Source organism: Mustela nivalis (assembly GCF_964662115.1).
Source record: "Mustela nivalis genome assembly, chromosome: 18".
Classification (NCBI taxonomy): Eukaryota; Metazoa; Chordata; class Mammalia; order Carnivora; family Mustelidae; genus Mustela; species Mustela nivalis.
Window position 1 is genome coordinate 1579202 of NC_139037.1, and position 12212 is coordinate 1591413.

The 12212-nt window shown below is 58.3% G+C and overlaps 1 protein-coding gene across 13 annotated transcripts in view; it reads right to left on the reverse strand.

The window, feature by feature from the left end:
• The window catches only part of BANP (BTG3 associated nuclear protein), a 118474-nt gene extending 106591 nt beyond the window's left edge, over positions 1-11883 (reverse strand). For 4 of the 13 annotated variants that reach the window (XM_082711524.1, XM_082711516.1, XM_082711514.1 and 1 more), the window contains exon 1: positions 11748-11856. Coding sequence is in view for 7 of the 13 variants with exons in the window: in XM_082711526.1 (XP_082567652.1) it covers positions 10614-10637 (24 nt within the window). In the remaining 6 variants the exon portion in view is untranslated. Of the gene's footprint in view, positions 1-10613; positions 10961-11747 lie in introns of those variants that run through there. The other 9 variants (XM_082711519.1, XM_082711513.1, XM_082711517.1 and 6 more) reach the window with 8 other exon arrangements.
• Positions 11884-12212: the final 329 nt, after the last annotated feature.

A 12212-nucleotide genomic window follows, 5' to 3' on the forward strand; every position in this document is an offset into this window, starting at 1 on the left:
GGATCATCAGCCATAAATGATTTCGGGGGACACTTAGACATGGGCAGTATCCTCGGTGGCGCTATTACTCTTTTTCAGGCACTGTTATGGGAAAGGACGCTCCGGCTCTCAGGACACAGACACTCGAGCACTGAGTGGGGAAACACGGCGAGCTCTGCGACTCACGGATCACAGGTGACCAAAAACTACCAAAAGGTGTGGTTCTCACAGTATTTCAAGCTTTTTCATTATTACTTGTTGTGCTGACCTGTGATCAGGGATTATGAGTCACCGAAAGCAGCGAGACGAGCAGCACGTTTTAGCGACGACGTAGCCTCGAGATCAGGCACGTGCGGGGTCTCGCTCCGCGCACTGCTCCGGCGGCCGGTGCAAACTGTCAGCGGCAGCACAATGCGAACCCCTGCACGTGCCAGGCACGCTGGGAAACCCGGGGACCCACAGGACTCACTTCACTGCGGAGGTCTGCGACCAGACCGCAGCATCTCGAGGTGTGCCCAGACACGCTGAGGCAGCAGCGCCCGTAACACCAGCCCTCGGCGGGCAGAGATGGAGGCCCCACACCCGTGAACCCGCTGCTCTCCTCCAGCAACTCTCCTCTAGACTAACGGGAGGAGAGGCGGCACAGAACCACGGCCCCCACAGAAGCCACTCGTCCCGAGGGGCCAAGCAGCGGCTGGAGGGCTCCCTGCCGGCGGCCGGCACCCCACACCGTGGTGACGTGCACTGCTGAGCGTGGGGGAACCAGGTACAGAAGAACAACGCGTTCTACTCTGCAGCATCGCCGGGAAAAGGCCCTAAGATAAGGAAATGTTTAGAAAAAAACAAAAATAATAAAACCCGCCAATCCACTGGGTTGCCCCCCACGACCACCACCACATCCCTCCTGCGCCCGACTCTTCAAGCGCGTTCTGGAACTCTCCCCCAAACCGTTCACAAACAGCGAGTCTTCCCTCTGCCTCCGAATCCCAGACACACAGTCTGGTTTCCGAGCCCACTGTCGGACTGGAGCTGCTCTCCGGGGGCGCAGAGAAGAGCCCGGCAGCAACCCCCCACGGCGCGTGCGCACCGCCCTTTCATGACACACACAAGGGACAGCACCGCGGAGCGACAGCACACTCACAAGGTACAATGAAAACGCGAGACAGGCACCTGGTGGGCTCAGTGGGTTAAAGCCGCTGCCTTCGGCTCAGGTCATGATCTCAGGGTCCTGGGATCGAGTCCCGCATCGGGCTCTCTGCTCAGCGGGGAGCCTGCTTCCTCCTCTCTCTGACTGCCTGTCTCTCTGCCCACTTGTGAGCGCTCTCTGTCAAATAAATAAATAAATAAATAAATAAATAAAAGAAAACGCGAGAGAGGGCCCTTCCCTGGAGAGAGCGAGAGTGTCTTGAGAGCTAACGCCTGTCCAGGACGGCTGCAGGGACAGTGGCCTGTGGAGTGCACGCTGGCCAGTTCCCCCCAGCAGAGACACAGAAGTCATCGTGGGTCCTTGCACTTCAAATAAACGTGTCCCTCACAAGTATGGGCAAGCTTCTTCCTAGCGAGATTACTAATTTAAAATGCCTCCAAGTTCCTGGCCAGCTCTAAAACCCAAGACTCTGGGCTGTGGAAATTCGACCAGAGTGCCCTGAAGACACAGGGTGGAGACGGGGAGTTAGCAGAGCGCGCTCCCCATGACCGTGTCCTGCTAACTGCGCCGACAGTGTCCGTCTTCCTCCCTGGTGTCTGCGCCTGCGCAGCCGTCCACCTTTCTTGGCTCCTCCAGATACTGAAATCCTTTCATTGCCCATCTGCTTCTCCTGCTTAACACCGCGTACTGTGAAGCCTGCGGAGGAGGACGGTCGTTGGTCCAAGGACAAGGACGCCACAGTGTACTAACCTCCTTCTCCCACCTCGCGATTTCACAGAAACCAAACAAAACAACTAGCGGGTGCCAAGATGTTAAGGCAGTTTGGGATCCTAACCAGGCAACAGAGAAACAAAAGAAGATTATCTCCCAACTTGAGCAGTCATTAAAATAACTGACAGTGACAGGGGACAGGTGGCAGACGCGGGGACAATTCTACAAGTTTCTGATCCCCGCCACATGTCAAGCAAGTGCAACCTTTCAGAGGCAGGGCTGACCGCCAACGAGAGCTCGTTAATATGATCCAGAACAGAAAACAAAGTCCAGGGAGACTGGCAAAGGTCATGTCAGGGACACCGGCTGACCCGGGCACAGCCCTCACACAGGCTCGTTGGTGGTAGGCACGGCCCATGCCCCTATCGTGGTGAGGGCCCGGGGATCCCAGTTCATGGTCTCGGCACTTCCTGGCACTGCTTTACTCGAGGTCATGGTTCTCGATATGCAGTCAGAACTTAGTCATGGACAACACCACAAATAAGCTGCACGTGGGACCCCAAATTAGCTGGATCAGGTCTAAGACTGAAAGAGGGTCCACACAGCCCAAACGTCCATGTAAAGCGTCTAGTGTGATTCTGTACAGCCACGTGGTCATCCGATGTCCTCATCCAGCTACCTGGCCTTCCTCTTAGCTCTAGAACACCAGGGAGTCTGGGCTACAGAGGGCAGGAAGGAGCGAAGCCCGGTGGACGCTGAGCTACCGGCTTCCCGAATGTGCCCATCTGCACCCCCCCAGCCCCGCCATTGGGGCTCGGGCTGCCTACCCTGGAGGGGACGCTGAAGGGTCTGCCCTGAGCCAAAGAGCCAGAACAAGGCGCTCTGGGTCTCGGACCCCAACACTCCCCTTCCTCGAAACCAGCCCACGCCACGCCACGTTAGACAGTCCTATCGGCGACAGAGCTGCGAGGCGTCTGAGAGGACGAGTCCACCTGAACACAGAGGCGTGTGAGGACCCGCAGCCGGGGTGCGGAGCGGGAGCCCGGAGCCCACGCTCGAGTCGGAGCCACACACTGAGCCCAGCACACCGGACTCCAGGCGCGAACTCAGACGAGGAGGGCAACGCAGGGGCCTGAAAGGGTTTGCTGGGGAGCGAAGCCAGCCTCCAGATGAAACGTGCTGGGACGTCTTAAGGAAGTCCGTTTGCTCACCAAGAAAATCTACTTTGGTTAAAGACACAGGACGTGGGGCGGCTGCTGGCTCAGTCGTTTAAGTGTTTGCCTTTGGCTCGGGGCACGAGAGCAGGGTCCTGGGAAGGAGCCCCCCACGCCTCCCTCCCCCTCTGCCCACCCCCACCCCCGCTCTCTCTCTCAGTCTCTCTCAAATAAAATCTAAAACCAAAACAAACAAACAAACAAACACATGACATAATTTACTTGGCTCTCAGAGATGTTTTCACCTTAGCCCCATAACAACCTTTCAAAGGTGTTAATTTTCAATTCAAAAACCCAAAACATTTAGACTCTGATTAAAAATAAACAAAACAGGGGCACCTGGGTGGTTAAAGCCTCTGCCTTCGGCTCAGGTCATGATCCCAGGGTCCTGGGATCGAGCCCCACATCGGGCTCTCTGCTCAGCAGGGAGCCTGCTTCCTCCTCTCTCTCTGCCTGCCTCTCTGCCTACTTGTGATCTCTGTCAGATAAATAAAGAAAAAATCTTTAAAAAAATAAAAATATAAACAAAACAACAACAAAAACAGGTCCAGGTCCAGCACTGAGTAGGTACCCTCGAAAAATAACTTACCTAGCCCAACAGGGTTATGCACACTTGAGAACAACCTTAGTAAACTTTTTTAAATTAAAAAAGGTTTTAAAAAATACCTTTTAAAAAATAAATCTAGCAGATGACACTACATGAGGTCCTATTCACTTCTGACCCCAATTCTAGCACATTCTCACCACACCGCACGCACACTTGCGACTGATGGTCTGAGACTCCGGAACGAGCGAGCATTGTCCCCGCTGACCGTCTTCCCATTTCTAATCAGAAGCGCAGAAGGAAATGGTTATTCAACGTGGTTTTTGTCAACAATAAATTCACACATTTTATTTTACTAACACGTGTCATTTATAATGAGTGTGGGCCTAATTTCTGATTATATGGGCCAGGGCAAATATTCTGGGGGAAAAACAGATTCATCCAAGTGTACAAGAGTCCGTCTTTCTTTTACCGTAAGGACGTTGTCGGGACAAGAAGTAAAATCCGAGTTAGCTCCGCTGCTCAGATAACAGAGCTAGATGAATGATCAATTTCCAATTTCAGTAATTGTGTTGTGGTTACACAAAACAATATCCCTGTTTATAGGAAACCACTACTTAAGGACTTAGGAGTAAAGGGGCATCACATCTTACGCTGTTCAGGGGGAAAAATACACACATCAACAGTTAGAGAGAGGAGAGGAAATAAACCAAGTGTAAGACAGAACACGTGAGAACGGAGAGGCTGTCAGCTCTCCGTACTGTTCCTGCAAATTCGAAGCCTGAAAACACCCAACTCCTACGGAGAGAAGAGGGTTTTCTCCGCAGAACGGCGCTGGGGACAGAGGGAAGCTTTCTCATCCGAGGGGCCTCCGACACGCCCACTTCCACTTCTGAGACGCCGCCACGGGACACTTCCTTTCCGAGCAGATTCCCCGAACACGGACTCGAGGTTTCTGCCCCACGCGCCCCACGTGCCTTCTGCAGCTGGCGAGGCGGTCCCCGTGGACGTCCCCCGGCACAGCCCGGTCTCAGTGCGGGTCAGGAGCGGACGGTGCCCGTGAACAGCGGCGGCTGTGACAGAGGACAGCCCCATGAGCAGCCCCTGGCACCAGCTCTAGTGGCCCTGCCATGTCGGGGTCACCGAGCCCCCGTGTCAGAGTTCTCCAACCCACACAAGCATTCCGGGTCTGGGCGTGGGGACCAACCACAGCCCAGGAGCCCAACCCTGCGCCTTCCGGAGTCCCCGCGCCACAGGACGGATGCACGCGTCCTGGCTCCCGCCTCCAAGGGCAGAGCTGGGCAGTCGGGACAGAGACGCCAACGCCAAAAACAGTCCCTTCTCCTGCCCTTTACGGGGAAGGATTCTGCACTTCTGCCCGAGAGCTCCCAAGCGTTGAGAGCCCTTTGTGGCATCTTCAGACCTTGAAACTGCCTCGAGACCGAGGGATCAAGAAACTCGGACCCACTTCTGTGGAAGGGTCATCCTGGGCTCCCGAAAGACGTGCCTGCGCAGTGGCAGGACCAGGACGTGCCTCCGGGTCTCCGCCGGCTCCTCTTCCGCCGCGCTCACTGGATGGACAGACCGTGGGGGGTCCGTGAAAATCCCAACCAGGTAACGCACGCTTGCAGTTCCCGCACAATCCCCCGGAGGACTGCAGAAGCCAGCCTCCCGGCACCGCGGACGGGCAGCCTGCGCCTGCGGTCATGGTACGCCGTCGCCCCTTCTGTCTCCGCCTCCTCCCTAACACAGCATGATAGCACTTTACATCAATTTGAATGACACAAATCTAAAATAACACATTAAACCCTCACTTGGCAAAAAAAGTGTGAAAATCAGTTGAATGTCACAAATCGTAAAAATCCATAAAATGTTTAATTGCAAAAGAAGGCCAAGTCACTACCAACAGCTGCGACGACTTTTAGCTGGAAACAGGACACTGCCTTCTCTGACCAGCTCAGTCTGAGAAACCGTGGGGAGTGAATCACGGCGGGCACCTTCGGGGCAGCCTGGGAAGCGCTCCGCTCCTGGGACAAGAGCTCACCCCATACAGCATGGGGTGGCGGCAGACAGGTGCCTCCCGGCCATCCACCTGCCGGTGGCATCACAGGTGACAGCGGCCGGAGTCGGTCTGTCCCTGCCCTGTGAAGCGAAGACGCCCAGGACTCTGGCCACACCCAGGGATGCACCGCGGACCCCTGGGAGTGCCGGCAGCGCACATCACCAAGTTTTCACGGGCAGTTTCCCTCAAACCCCGTTCCGGTTATTTCATGATTTTCTACCTTGTGAAACGAGGGAAAATCAGTACAGACCACAAGCAGCGTTTTGAAGCACAGAAAGTCAGTCTTTATTACTGAACAGTTGGTCAGTACAGGGTTCTGCCCACAGGTGCTCAGGCCCCAGCCCGACTGGCTCGCCGCGGACCCCCGTTCCCGACAGCACGCCCGGCTGCTCACCGGGCCGCCGTCCCCCCGGAGACCCTCCCGTCCAAGCCGCCGTCGCTCGCCGTGCTCTGCGGATGCTCCTCTCCTAAACACTCGTACGGAATCACCTGGGCAAGGCCACGGCGTCCGTTTCCCCACAAACCCCCCCCTCCACCTACCTACTTTGCACGCAGCTGAATTAAAGCGCGCTCAGCTCTGCCTTCCGCTTGCCCGACGTCCTTCGTCCATCGCTTCCGGGCCGTAAGCAATCCGACCCCACAGGGCACTACCGACCACCACCGCCTCTCCCTCCCACTGTCACGCTTAGTCATAAAGCGAATCTGACTGGCCGCCCAGCACAGAGATAGATGCTCAAAGAACATTTAACCAAATCGGACAGTTCTTGGCCATGGGCAGAAGTAAAAGGTGCAGGGGCGCCTGGGTGGCTCAGTGGGTTAAGCCTCTGCCTTCAGCTCGGGTCATGATCCCAGGGTCCCGGAATCGAGTCCCACACTTCCCTCCCTGCTCAGCAGGGAGCCTGCTTCCACCTCTCTCTGTCTCTGCCTGCTTCTTTGCCTGCTTGTGATCTCTGTCTCTGTCAAATAATCTTTTAAAAAAAAAAAAAAGGAAAAGGTACAGAAAAATTAATTCAAAATTTCATTTCATGTGATGTTACAGAATTTTGGGCCTACGATCTGCTTGTGGCTGGAGAAGTCAACGTTCCCATCTCAAGTTAAATCAAGAACAGACACACGTCTCAAGCCACGGGAGGCTCCAGTGGCTGATCCGCGCTGCGCTTCCCCTGAAGGAGATGACGAGGGGCTGCCGCCCTCACCGCTGCTCTGGGGGGTGAGGAGTCAGGAACTTCCTCTGGGCGGGGGGGCGGGGGGGCCCGTCCAGCCACAGTCCTGGACAAGGAACCATTAGAGCCAGAAAGCAAGGCGAAGACAGCATGAGCTAGAAGCTAAAGCTCTGATTTCTAACCAGTGTCACGGCCTACAAGAGATGAAACTGGGCCACCTAAGGGGGAAGTATTTCATCACCACCCTGAGAAGCAGGGGTCGCTGCGGACTCTAATTCTCGGGGACGGGCTGAACGAGCTCTAGGCACTGCACCCCAACAAGGAAACAAGTGCCGATTTTTACAAAAACAAACAGCACTCACGGGACCCCACTCGCTGCCTGCTCCCCAGTTCCCTGGCCCTCCTCACACCCCAGAACAGTGACCGTTTCGGAGCGGTTCAGAGTACTCGAGTGAACACGCCATCGTGATCTTGTTTTTCCGACCATCATATACGGGACGTCGGAGAACACAGCGGTGTTTATTTACCTGTCATACGGAAGACTTGCCCAAGCTTTTATCTGAGTCAATCTCATGTGTATTTTCCTCCGGGAGCTTCTTCAAAAAAAAAAAAAAAAAAGTTTTCCTTTCCCAGATCTAAACGGCTGAACCGGTAAAGTTACGTGCACCTTTCCAGGTTCGTCTTGTGGGTCCCATATTTACTGAACACCTCAGCTCTCGGGACTTGCGCGGTACACCAGATCGCTAAGGAGAGATGCCGGCTATCCGGCTATGCCATCACGAGCTCGCCCAGACCCCGTCCCTGAAGCACCCATTTTCCAGTCCACAAGACTGTGGTTCTTTATCTAGCGCACCTCCTTGGCGACTGTCTCGCACAGGAAGTACCGCTTCAGCATCAAAGTGCATACACCACACCGGCCATCATTTTAAATGCAAATTCTGGGTCTTTCTGGGTCTTTCAAGACAGGGATACTTTTAAGGAACACCCATGAACAGTTTGGTGAATGACCCTCCATTCGGGCTCTCTCAGGACGGGACTATGGGCACGCACGTGTGACTCGGGCTATCAGCTGCGGTGTGTGACATCGTAGGTGTTATTACTGGTGATGGTAAGGAGGTGATGTTTCCACAGTGAAGTCACCATTTTTCCCTTTGTAATGTAGGAGCATGTGGGAGAGATACTCGGGCTATGTAAGTGTCAGACTGGAGGAGACTTCAGGAGACATGACAATTAAATGCGGACTGGGATCCTGGATTAAATCCTGAAACAGAAAAAGGGTATTAATGGAAAACTTACGAAATTCAGTTAGGTCTGTAGTTTAGCTAACAGTACTGTGCCGATGTTGACTTTCTGATTTTTAGGATACCTGGTTATGTAAGAACTCAGCATTACCGGAAGTGCGTAACGGGAACGGGGAAGTTTTCTTAACTATTTCTGCAACTTTTCTGTGAGTCTAAAATTACTGCAAAAGGAAAAGTTTACAAAGCTGCAGATTCCGATTCCACGTCTGGTGGGGCCCTGAGGGTTTGCCTTTTCCTCGAAACACCCAGCAATGGCGAGGTCACTGTGTGGGCCCCGACAGGCCCTGACAGATGTGGGGACGTACTTCACTGCGCACAATTTTCAAAGGGTAACTGACTAAAATGCACCAAGACTTCACTTCAAGTGTAATTCCTGCTTAACTAGAAGCGATCCTGAAGTCCGGCACCCTGAACCGCTACCCTCACATGACATGGCCCGAGAAGCTGCTGTGCCAAGGCGACCTCGAGTCTGAATCTACCTTTGTGACTGGTGTCTACGGCTGGCCTTCCAGGGCTGAGCTGGCCCTGCTCCAAGGCTGCGGAACCAGAACCGCCAGCAGGAACACGGGATATCCGCCCACACTGCAACGCAGAGACGGCCACGGGGACAGTGGTCAGGCCACCCACTCCACAGCGGAGGGCATCCATTACCAAGGCCGCAGGCGGCAGGAGAGCAGAGGGACAAGAACCAGAATGACGAGAACGGGCTCAGGAATACCTGCTCCCAAAAGCAAATGGTACAAAGTTGACCTCTATCCGGTCCACTAAGGTAATTGCATAATAATAAACCCACAAGGGCGCCTGGGTGGCTCAGTGGGTTGAGCCGCTGCCTTCGGCTCAGGTCATGATCTCAGGGTCCTGGGATCGAGTCCCACATTGGGCTCTCTGCTCAGCAGGGAGCCTGCTTCCTCCTCTCTCTCTCTCTGCCTCTCTGCCTACTTGTGATCTCTCTCTATCAAATAAATAAATAAAATCTTTAAAAAAATAATAATAATAATAATAAACCCACAAGAAAGAAAATAAGACTCGAGATACTTTGCAAATTTCTGGGCAACTCGAAGGAGCTCATGAGAGCCAAGGAAACCACAGTGTGGTGCAGCTGAAGGTGGGCTCGAAGCCGACACCAGGGCAGGCCAGGCCAGGCCAGGGCACTCCGCAGAGCGCAGGCTGTGCCTGCTCCCAGAAGCCGGACGCGGGCTCAGAAGAGTACGAGAACCCGCCCTAGACCAGGCAGACCATCCCCAAATCAGAGGGGTCCCTCTTCAGCTGTAAGACCCAGAGGAAAAGGCTCTGCAACCTGGCCCCTGAAATCCCACACAGTAACAAGGTCCTGGTCACCGGAGGGGAGACCCACACGTTTTCAAAACCAGCCCCACAGGCTCCGAACGCTCTGCCCACTTCCTCTTGCCCTAAACAACAATAATTACCAATATTTAAGGAGTCTTTGCCATACGAAGTACAAAACCAACGCTTTTAAGAAGATGGCGACAATGACACTAGAAGATGTAAGAATTCAAGGAACAAAAGAAATGAAAAAATCCTTTCGGTATCCTCAAAGTCAAGAAGGTCGCACACTCCTAACACAAGCAGCTACCGCGGACAACAAAACAGACAAGCTCCCGATGGTCTTCAACCGTGGAAAGGAAAAGCCTAGAACAGCCCTGGAGATAAAGGAAGCCCTCTCCCCAAAATGAGAATGATGTGACCGAAGAGGATAAAAACAAGAGACTCCGTGGGTCAGTCCGAGACGTCCAACATCAGAAGGACAGAAAGAATAAATCCAGAAGAAATTCCTCAGCGGATGCAAGAGAACGCCACGGGGCTTCGGGGGGAGCCCTCAGAGCACGTGCAGTGGGACCCCACACCCAGGGCACTCTGAGGACGCCCCCGCGGCAAGCGGGGCCTGAGGTCACTGGATGGGACTGAAGCACGGAAACTGGAAACGACGGACAAAGCCAAGACTGAACTCGAGCCCTGAACGGACTCGGACGCACGGAACGAAGGTGCGCGGGAACCGGGGCTGACCGACGGAGCGATCAATCCCGACTCGGAGGAGGACTGCGGAGAAGAGCGCAGGCCGGAGAGCGGGGACAGTGCCCCTGAGCAGTAAAACCCGGGAAGAGTCCCGGAGCACCACGCAGAGGCAGCCCAGGCCAGCACCGGGTGGAAAAGAGCTTCCCACGGTGAAGCAAGCAGCACTGGCCGTCTGGGAGCAACAGGAGTCTCGGACACAGTGCGTTAGGAGAGGGCAGCGGGGACGGGAAGGAAGTCCTCCTGCAGCAGCAGCGTCACCGCCCGGCAGTGTGACAGCACCACTGCCCGGGCCCGGGCTCCGGACGCAGAAAGACTAAGTCCTTGCGGCCTGGGCGGCGGAGCTGCGGCCCTGCCCAGGCCCGCCCTGGCGCTTCCTGCACGGCTGCTCCGGGGAAGCTCCGCACCCACAGCGACGGAGGTCCAGCCCTCGGCCGTGTGTGTCCTGGACGTGTCCTCACCTGCGTGGGTCCCAGGGACCTCATCTGTGACACGGGGCAGTGTGCGCGACCCGGGGTCCCTGGGATGACAACCCTGGGGTGCCCAGCAGTCCGGGCCGCCGCACGGAACCCTTGTTAGAGACCCACGGCCGAGTGACGTGGGCACAACCGCACGTCCCCAGCGGACACGTGCTTTGACGGCAGGCAGAGGCCCGGGGGCCCGGCCGGAGGGCGACCCGGCGGGCTGTCCGGTCGGCCGCTCCCGGCCCGCACCGGCTCCCCCGGACCCTACGGCGGAAGGCTGAAGCGCTGGGGCCCGTCGCTCCCGGAGGACCACCGCACCCCCACCGGCGGGCGCCCCGGACTCCGCCTCGACCCTCCGGCGGCCGCGGGGAGCGCTCGGGGCGGGGCGGCGCAGGGCGGACCGCGAGCCCCCGCCGGCCCACGTGCACGGGCCCCGCACGCGGCAGCCGCGCCTCGGGAGCGCCGGGTCCGCGGGCAGCGCCGCGCCCCACGCGGGCGGCCCCGCAAGCGCTCGGACGGCGCAGGCGACACGGGCCTGCACCGGGCCAGGGCGGCGCCCGCAGCGAGCCCCGAGGCCGCCCTCGCGCAGCCCGCGCCCGACCTCGTCCCCGGCGGCCCGGGGCCCGCCTCCCCCGCAGCGCTCGGCCCACGGGGTGCGCCCGGCCCGCCGGCTCCCGGGGCACGCGCGGCGGAGGGCGGCCCGGCGGGGACCCCGGCGCCCGCCTCGCTCGCAGGGCGCCGCCCCCGCGCCCCGACAGGGGACAGGCGCGCCCGGCCCCGGCCCGGCCCCCGGGGAGCGAGGCGGGCGCGCGGCCCACGGCCCGGAGCGGAGTCGGGGGCCGCCGGGGGCGGGGGAGGGCCGGGCCGCGGGGGGGGGGGCGCGGCGGGGGCGGCGGGGGCGGGGAGGGGGCGCGGGGCCGGCGCGCCGGCGAGGCCGAGGCCGAGGCCGCCGAGGGGCGACGGGCCGTTGGCCGAACGCGCAGGGCGTCCGGGCGGGGGCGGCGGGCGCGGGCGCGGCGGCCGGAGGAGGGCGCAGGGAGGAGGGAGGAGGGAGATCTCGCTCTCGCTCTCGCTCTCGCCCCGCGGGAAGGGGGAGGTGGAGACGCGACCGGCTGCGGGAGCTGCAATTACCGTGTGGGCTGCGGAATTCTCGTGGTGTTTGTCGGGGAGCTGCGATAATGGCGTCCGTCCTCGCGAGAGAAGCCGCCGCTCTGCGCAGGCGCCGCGCGTCCCTCCCCGCGGGCCCCGCCCCGCCTCGTCTGCGCAGGCTCTCCGAGCGGGGCGCGCCGGGCTCCGGGACGCGGCGAGGGGGCGGGGCCTGCCGCCGCGGGCCTCCAGCGCGCCTTCGCCCGCGCCGGCGAACGCCGAGCATGCGCACGCGTCCTCCCGCCGCGCCGCGGTCGGGGCCTCTCCGGGTCGTCCCTTCCCTGGCGTGAGCTCCGTCTTCTCGTCACCCAGGGAGAAGTCGCGTCGGCGCAGCGGGACAGGAATGGGCCATTCCTTCCGTGGCTGGATGACGAGGGAATCACCTCCCCGCGACGACTACATATCCCGGAGGGCCCTGCGCGAGCTGCGAGCGGGGCTTTCTGGGAATCG